This window comes from Xylaria bambusicola (assembly GCF_022495145.1).
Source record: "Xylaria bambusicola strain CBS 139988 unplaced genomic scaffold F5B22scaffold_55, whole genome shotgun sequence".
NCBI lineage: Eukaryota > Fungi > Ascomycota > Sordariomycetes > Xylariales > Xylariaceae > Xylaria > Xylaria bambusicola.
The window spans coordinates 271,618-280,664 of NW_025953608.1; the positions used below are offsets into that span (position 1 = coordinate 271,618).

General features: G+C 37.2%; 2 protein-coding genes across 2 annotated transcripts; one reads left to right on the forward strand and one right to left on the reverse strand.

Moving 5' to 3' along the window:
- Positions 1 to 2,985: 2,985 nt before the first annotated feature.
- Positions 2,986 to 3,989, reverse strand: F5B22DRAFT_650598 (uncharacterized protein; the record flags this gene model as incomplete). Its single annotated transcript, XM_047979336.1, has 4 exons — positions 2,986 to 3,241; positions 3,425 to 3,503; positions 3,575 to 3,689; positions 3,822 to 3,989. The coding sequence occupies 4 exons, from the start codon at positions 3,987 to 3,989 to the stop codon at positions 2,986 to 2,988; spliced, it is 618 nt and encodes a 205-aa protein (XP_047826871.1).
- Positions 3,990 to 5,774: 1,785 nt separating this feature from the next.
- F5B22DRAFT_444332 (uncharacterized protein) lies at positions 5,775 to 6,993 on the forward strand. Its single transcript, XM_047971895.1, has one exon. The coding sequence runs from the start codon at positions 5,922 to 5,924 to the stop codon at positions 6,732 to 6,734; it is 813 nt and encodes a 270-aa protein (XP_047826872.1). The 5' UTR covers positions 5,775 to 5,921; the 3' UTR covers positions 6,735 to 6,993.
- The last annotated feature ends 2,054 nt before the right edge of the window (positions 6,994 to 9,047 follow it).

Sequence of the window (9,047 nt, forward strand, 5' to 3'; positions counted from 1 at the left end):
TCTTTTTGATTTTTTTTTCACCAAAGAAATTAATTTTTTGTTTTGTGTGTGTTTTTTTTCATTTTATTGCACCCCCCCCCCCCCCCCCCCCCCCCCCCAAAAAAAAAACAGAGCGATCATAACATAACATATATGTAATGTAATGTAAGGTATGCGCGCAAGTTGTACATCTACCTACCAATTTCCCAACACGCAACATTCAGATTTTCAACCAGCTTACTTACATACTATAGAGAGGACCCTTTCGTTTCCGCACCGTGGATCGCATGCTGCTAGTTTGGAGCGTTTCAAGTCTTTCCCTGCAGACGCGGTACATGTTTGGTTTTGGTTGGCGGCCCTTTTCGAACAGATTTGAGACCCCCAGTTACCGGCTTTGCAGAACGCGCTCTTGTTTTTTCTGGTCTGTTGAAAACATGGTTGTATTGCATTGCTGGCCGCAGGCGTTCTTGATTTTTTTTTTTTTTTTGGCCTCTTGAAGAGGGATTGCGCTGCACTACTGTATTGGACCTTTGTGTGTTTGGCTTGGTACAGGGTAGGTGGCCGGCCATGGCTTGTCTTGACGCATGGGAACAGCGTGATGATACTTGAGTAGATAGCTCGGGTCTATACTCCCGGCTCCATTCGGCCAAGGTTTAAATGCGCCTACTGAGTTCCCGATGGGGATTCTGCTTACCTGTTGTTCTGGGTTGTTAGAATATCGGATTTAAATAGATAGCCATGGAATAGTGAAACAGGTCATTAGTATACTGCAGAACCGAGATTTCTATGATGTCAGGTGAATTGGGACTAGATTAACATTTTTAGCCTTGCTTACTATTTTGCCCCCTATAATTTAGAGAACTGCTAATTAACATCTTATCATACGTTCTTGTTGAGTAAATGGTTAGCTTGTCTATCTTGAGTCCGTCTGTCTACCCTTGTCCATGACTTTGCTATTATTCTTAGTACTTTACACTCCCCATATCTCCTGACTTCTTCTCTCTGTCATGAACATATTACGTACAATCTCTGAGCTGTCATAAGATCTTGTGACGTGTCTAGCTTGTATGTACACCTGCGTATGTATAATGTGTAACCCGATTAGGTATGCCACTCTCTCAGCTGCAAAGCGTTAATGTGCATAGCTGCCAGCTCCGAACAGGCATCATCCTGTTACCATAGATATACAGTTTGTGTATACTAGGATCCATACTTACCGTATACCTATACACATTTGCAAGTCTATGAGATTGCGCACGTGATCCTAAGACCTCATAGAATCTCATCAAGCTTTCCGAGGGTTCAGGGGCTATTTTACGATTTACACGCGCGCTCACGAGTGTGTACTATTTACAACAACATCTACACGACAGCCTTTCTAACTAACATCAGTCACCCGGTCCCAAGCACTATTGCCCATTCTTCACAAACCTAGATAAACAAATACGATTTTCCCCAACGAAAGTATTGTAAATCATGCGTGCATGGCATGGATGGTGGCACGAAAACTAGTGCTGAAAGAACAGAAAAATCATCCGATTCACCCGGCTGGTGCCTGATCTACGGCAGTTCTTCCTTGCTATGGATAGCGGATCTATCCCGAGCGGAAAATTACGGATATCAAAAACAACAGAAGAAGAAGAATGAGAGGGTCCAAACACGACATGGATGCTCTAGCGGGTATGCATAACATATCATCCTCCCCTTGCCTTTGCCGAAAATCTAGCTGGTTCGGCAGAAGATAAATCCAGGGTCTTGGTTTCCGGGTCCTTTCCGTGGTACCTCCTCGTGTCGTGTCCGTGTACGAAGACGTACATAAGTATGTACGTACGCTGCGGACACCTCGTCAGGCTATGCCAACTTCCAAGAAATACGACCGTCGGATTCGTCATCCTTGCACCTCTTAGTAACTGGGTTCATCCACGTCGATTCTCTCTAGGAGGTAAAAGCGTATTCAGGAGGAGCTCTAGTTCCAAGGAACTTCGTTGGTATCGGTTTCTGTTGGAAATTAGCTCTAGCAGGAGCCCTGCCTCTCGTGACGAGACATGCAAGTCTATTATGTCGCTGCCTGCCACAGGGAACATATAAAGAAGGTACTCTGGATTTAGCATCAGCAGTAGGTAACATAGTTACTGTACATGTAAGGCTCGCGCAACAATGAGAGTCATTGAAAACCCCTATACTTGAGATTGCGATACTCGATAAAGGCATGTTGTGATTAACGCAGTCCAGGCGGCTCCTAACTAGAAGTATCACGGTCCAGCTTACCACTTCTGAGTACAAGGGATAGCGGTATATAGTGAGCGTATGGAATTCACGCAAGATACTTCGTCTTGGGAGCTTGAAAGTAATACAAATGGGTACCTGCTCGAATATAACTACCTAAAATGAGCCTTGACTAATTTTGTCACTGGAATAGGGGTAAAATTGCTAAAATGATTCGATTCAGATATTCTCGGAAGCTCATGAAGTGTTACCGTTCTACTCTAGTTGCTCTCAACGAATACTCCTGCATTTGTTTCGTTAAGAAGGGCTTTTGAAAGATGAATAGAGCTTCAAAGGTTTCACCCGCCCATTGAATCAGTGGCTGTATATATAAATTAATCTATAGTTTAGAACTTGCAGCCTCTCCTTCTGATCTACATCATAACTATCCAAACTACTCCCATAATGCACTTTGCCATTTACATACCGTACTTTCTGAGGTGCAAAACTTACCCAGCTTGAATATTAGTATCAACACCCATCGCTAATTAGGCTCTAAATTCTAAGCAAATTTTATGAATTATAAATAACTAATTACGTAATAACTTGAATGATTTAATTATCTTGATTTTGACTATACGTAACCTCTTGGGAGTGCAGAGATGCAGCAACTCGTACCCCATAACGTTAAATTAACCAACTCAATCACGACCCTTCTCCAGCATGGCCATATCTCAGTAAGTATGCAGTCACAGCAGAATTGCCGTAATGCGTTGTCCCAAATCTTCAGTGCAGACTTACTCACACACCAACGCAGACATAATAGCCGAGGAAGAGGTCGGTGCAGTCCGCGTTGACCGTCGTGTTCCACTTGCGGAAAGTAGCCAGCGTGATTCCACACTGTGCTTCGATCTTCCCACATGTGCCGCCCGATTTGACGAGGTGGAATTTCTTGCAGGTGGAGATGGCCCCGGGCATGAAGGTGATGGTGATGGCACTGTCACGGCGCCGGGGACACCAACGCAGACCCAGCAGTCGACCAGGAGGTTGTCGCAGGCTGTGAAGAGAGTGATGGTCAGGAAGTGTTGATCACGCAGCAGTATCGGGGGTTAAGATTTGCCTTGGCTTACCGGAATTAATCGATGGGTTCCAGGTTCGGCTGTAACCAGCGAGAAGAGTCTAATTAGTCATCTATACACAGCGGTTGGGATACTTTAAGGTGGTGATGGTGTCCACTCACAACTGATCTAAAGAGATGGAAGATTGCGATGTTATCTTGTTGCAAGTGTACCCACCCGTGAACTTGTAGAATTTGTTGCCTACGGCGTTGAGGAGTAAGTCAATGATCGTTATAATATCAATTTATGAACATAAGATAGGGCTTGCTCACAATTCTTAGCAAAGCCCAACTGTGATGGTGAATGGAGATCAGATGTGGGGGCCTTGGTTGTCGATGACTTAGTGGACGTCGATGTGGTCATGCTGACTGATTTTACACTGGCAGGCTGGTCGTTGAGTTAGCAGGAGCTTTGTGAAGAATCAGGGACTGGGTCGTGATACTCACACGCAGTATTATTGTCCAACCATGAGGCTACGACAGGTAACGCTGGGGTTCAAGGCGATGAAATCGAACTCACTGATTCCAACGCGCCTGCTATAGAGCCACATGTAGCACCAGCTCCTGCGGCTACACTGTAAGTGCAATCTACACTCTGCCGACTAGTCAATTTGGCGTGTCCGGCCTGGGGTATGGCCACAACGGAGGCAGCTTGGACGAGTAATGTGACGAGAAGAAAGTTGGTCATCAAGGTGAGATACAATGATACTGCTCTCGTCAAATTTTGAAACAGACAGGTACGATGAGGTGAGGCTTATCTACGAAACCGAAGACAATCTTCCCAGCCTTTGGCTATTATATAGAAGAAATATATACGTGGTACGTGATGCGGATATCTACTTGTTAGTTGTCTGAATTACCAAAGTCTAGCACGGCCAGTGGCACGATGACATGAAGCTCCGGTCTGGTTCATGTGGAGAATCATCGGCGAGATGATATATCACCAAATATATTGCTTATTGCGCCGTGAACAGGATCTCTAGTCCGTCAACTGCAGCATGCCCATTAATGAGATATCGTCGCATCTCGCGCCAGAGTGCCATAATGCCGACAATGTTGGCCTAGCCCTTAGCAGACGAAATCACAGCTAGGTCATCGGCCCGCCATCCAAGCTCGTATGTCTTATTTGTCTGAATAGTTGGGACAACAGGGCTTGGGTTTGGTTGATAGGTCCAGTCGCCACCCCCGACACTATATGTGTAAAGACGGTGAAGGCTTGCCGGGTCATCGACGGGCTCAAGAAGGGAAACATAAAAAAAAAAGTGTTTCCGAACAGTTGCTAAGTTGGCGCAGGCTGTGATAGAGTGACCAGTTACCGGGTGAGGATCCTGCTTGGACACAAGAAGAAGGGTAGTTGTCAATTCTTCTGAAACCGGGACCTCTTCTGCCACGGTCTGTAGACGAAGCAGACCCTAGTATAATATTGAGAAGTCTTGCTAGGCTTTCCACAAAAGCCAAACAAAAAGCTCGAAACCACACCATAGGAGCTGGATAAACGAGAGCCGTATTGATCGCGACTAAGGCAGGCTTATCATAGTGGCCACTGAAACTATATATATACTGAGATTGAGGCACTGTATTTGTACATCTAAACTGCCATAGAGATTGGATCATTATCACGGGTTTCATCGAGAAGGAGCAAGAAGTCTTATAAACAATGTATGGGATTGCAGCCTTGCCCATGCGTGTTGTTCTGGGTCCCCTTTTCGCTACATTGACCCAAATTGCTAAGACAGTGGAGGTCAGCGCGAGGTAGATAGTGACGGTGAGTTGCTTTCTAGATTGCGCAGCTATGGTTGACTTAACTAAGCTCTGCGGCGAAGTTGGTGTGGGTCGAGGAAGTCATATAACAAAGCAATATCACTGGATGCCTGATTACGCGAGTTGTCGTTCCTTGTTCCTCGCTTAGGATCTGTTGGTTGTTGTGCAGATTGCATATGAGCTGCTGGCCCTCTTTCCTCATTTGGGATCTGTTGGTTCTTGTGCAGATATAGATTCCCATGTTAAGAGACTCGTAGACGGTGAGTCTGACCGAAACGTCGCCGTAGGCTAGTCCTTTCGTTGGAACTTTTGGCCATGAAATATTGAAAAAGCTTACAAGCGTAACTGATAATTCTACGCTGCAAGGCATAAGCATTATTAGACCTCATCTGCATGGAGGCTTCGTTCTCATGGTCAATTCGAGTGGCCAACCGAGATTGCAGTATGTATTCATCCTATAAGCAAACTGATAGGTCCTAGGCCATATCATCGCTCGCCATCTCACCCACCCCACCACTTACTTAAAAATCCCAAAACATTTTTTTCATGTTTTTCTAACTACAATATAACATTTAATATTATAACAAAGGTAATTATAACTTGATATAATACTTTAACCTTTAAACGATAAACTTATTAGTAGGAGCATTAAAAAGTCTAACATTTGGTTCTCTGGAGGTACAGCCCCCAAATTGGGGTAGTGGTTACATCTGTATGCCAAAACCCCTGACGCGCAGTTTTTCCTTTATCGCTTTCATCTTTCTCAGTTTTGTTTTTCTTCTGACCATCGGCCAGAAATTCAACAAGGATTGTATTCGAATTCTTGAACCGCAAGCCTGAGAGCCAACAGTGAGACACCATGTCAGCCTTCATCACGCGACTCTCTTTGTTTTGGGCGGCGCTCTTCAGCTTGCTATCGGCTGTTGCAGCACGCGGCCCCCCCCAATATCCTACGACACTAGAGGTGGACATCGTCTTCCCACGCAACGACACCTATGCCCCAGTCGATGCATTCCCTCTTGTCATAGCTATTCAGAACAATTGGCTATCCCAGTACTTGGTATTCGGCCTGTTCGTGTCATGGGCGATATTCAATGAGGATAACCAATCAACATCAAGCTTCGTAGATACAGGGATTTTCATGACAGAGGAGCCTGCTTATGAAGACCAGCGGTATCTCGTGTCAGCTACGACCCAGCTCAACAGCACCGAGGGCCAATTCTTGTTCTATGCGTACCTGGACGTGAACAATTGTAGCACTGCCGATGTAAATGCCAATGGCACTTACAACGGCGACACTCCCTCTATCAAGTATATCGGTTCGACATATTTCACACTCCAGAACACCACGCAGCTGCCGGACCTCGTCGCCGCCACGAGCCCCGACACTTGCGCATCTATAGCAGCACTACTTCTGAATATCACGGGGTACACACCCAGACCCGGTGTATCGCCTATTCCGGGGTTATCGCCTGAGGAACAGAAACAGTGCCCGGTCATCGGGAATGCAACGGCGTCCCCAACTCCTTGTTCAGTGCGGTTGAATCAGACCCAGGCAGCAAGCATATCTGCTAGTGCAACTGCTATAGCTTGTGGCGTGTGGCCTACTGATTATCCTGGCTACAAGGCAGCATGTGAAGCCGAGCCTGAGAGCGTAGCCTGTCAAGAGTAGTACATGTGATCCCATTAGATTATATAGAAGTCTAAATTACAATATAGTTATCTGGCTAGATGAAGGTTTTATATATAGATTCCTAGCATTCCAATATGTAAAACGTAAGTATTACCGCCTTCCTTTTCTAATACTCCCTTTTAATCTTTATATTAATTGATGTAGTAAATTTTAATCGACTTCCTTTTAAGGGTAGCTCCCTTTAAGGTAAGTTAAATAGTTATGTTGGATAGTATAAGGGTAATATTTTAAAGGATATCCGTTAAAATAAGATAAATAAAGTAAAACTTTTTAAAAGTTAAATTATTTATAATTATTAAAATAATAAATAAAAGTAATATTAAATTTTTTAAAATAGGATATTATAAAAAATAAAAATCCTATTAATATTACTTTTAAATTATTATTTATAATATAAAGCTTTTAAAATTAAAGTATTATAATATATAATAGCTATAATATATTATATATCTATTATTTTTATATAAATATAAATATCCTTATAAGTATTCTTTTTTTCCCTTTTATTTTTATATTATTTATATATATTTTTATAATTACTTTTTTTAATAATTAATATTTCTATTAAGGTATAAATTATAAATAGCTTATAATTTATAAGTTTTAAATTTTTAAAAAGGGTATATTACCTATTTTATATTATATTTTAATTTTTTTTATAAAATAATATATATACTTTTTCTACCTACTTTACTATTAATTTATATTATATTAAATTATTAAGCTTAATAACTTTATTTTAAAATAGTTATAAATTAACCTTTAAAAACTTTATAGGGCTTCTTTAACTTTTATACCTTTTTTTAATTAACTATAAGGGTTATAATTTTAAATTATTATATATTTTCCTTTTTAACTTTTCTTTTTTATTATAATAATATTAAAAGTATATTAAACTTTATTTTTTACCTTTTATTTAATTAATAGGCCTATTATAGATATAATAAATAAAGCTATTATAGCTAAATTGTTTAATTTTATAATTAGTTAAAACTTTTTTAAGGTAGCCTTTATTACTATATTATTATATTAACTACTTTTATAATATTTTAAATATTATTAATATTAGGAAGTTTTAATAAAGGATATAAAATATAAGTAAATATATACCTTATTATTTATAAATAAGGCTAATTTAAAGTAACCTTAAAGGGTTTATAGTTTATTATTATTATATTATTAAAAGTATTTTTTAAAAGTTAATTTTATTATATTTAAGTATATAAATATTTAAAAGATTTAATTTAAATTAATTAATAATATTTATTATTTTATTTTTTAAAATATTATTTTAAAATACTTTATAGTTTTATTTTAAACTTTTTTTAAATTATTTTTAATAATTTTTTTTAAACTTATATTTATTTTATAACTTAACTTTTAATAATTTAAATTTTATATTTTTAAACTATAAAAATAATTTTTATATTATTTATTATTATTGGAAAATATAGCAATAAAAGTATTTTAATTTAAATTAATTTTAATATAGGATTTTTTATTTAGCCTTATATATAAACTATTTTAGCTTTATTATTTATTTTAAGCTTAATAATTTTTTAAACTTTTTAAAAGTTAGCCTTAATAATACTTTTATTAGCCTATTTATTATTTAATTAATAGTTAAAATATATTTAAAATTAACTTCTTTAATAGTAATTTATTTTTAATATTATTAATTTTAAATTAATATATATTTCCCTTTATTATATAATAATAAATTATATAAGGTTAAAATTATTCTTTAATTATTACTATAAATAATTATAAGTATATTATTTAAATTAATATTTAATTTAACTAATAGTTTTTATATTTAAATAGCTTTTTTAATAGTTTAAGTTTACCTTTTTAATTTAGCTTTAAATAAGGATAATAAAATTATTAATTGCCTTTTTAAACTTTAATTAATAATATTATTCTTTAAATTAAATATATACCTTAAAGTTAATTAATAAATCTTTTTATATATTTTTTAATTTAAATTAATAAAGCTTTATAATTTAATTTTACTTCCTTTATATATTAATTTTAAATCGATTATAAAGTTAAAATATTTAAATATTTATTTTACCGCTTTAATATAAAAAGTATTAGGTTTAACTATATACTTATTATATTTAAAGATAGTAAATGCTATATTAAATTAAATATTTAATATTATATATATTAATAAACTTATAGCCCTTTAATATTATTTTTAATTATTTAAATTTAAAATAAAGTTATTTTTAAATACTTTTATTTTAATAAATAAAAAGGTATAGGTTAGCTTTAATTTTTAATATTTTA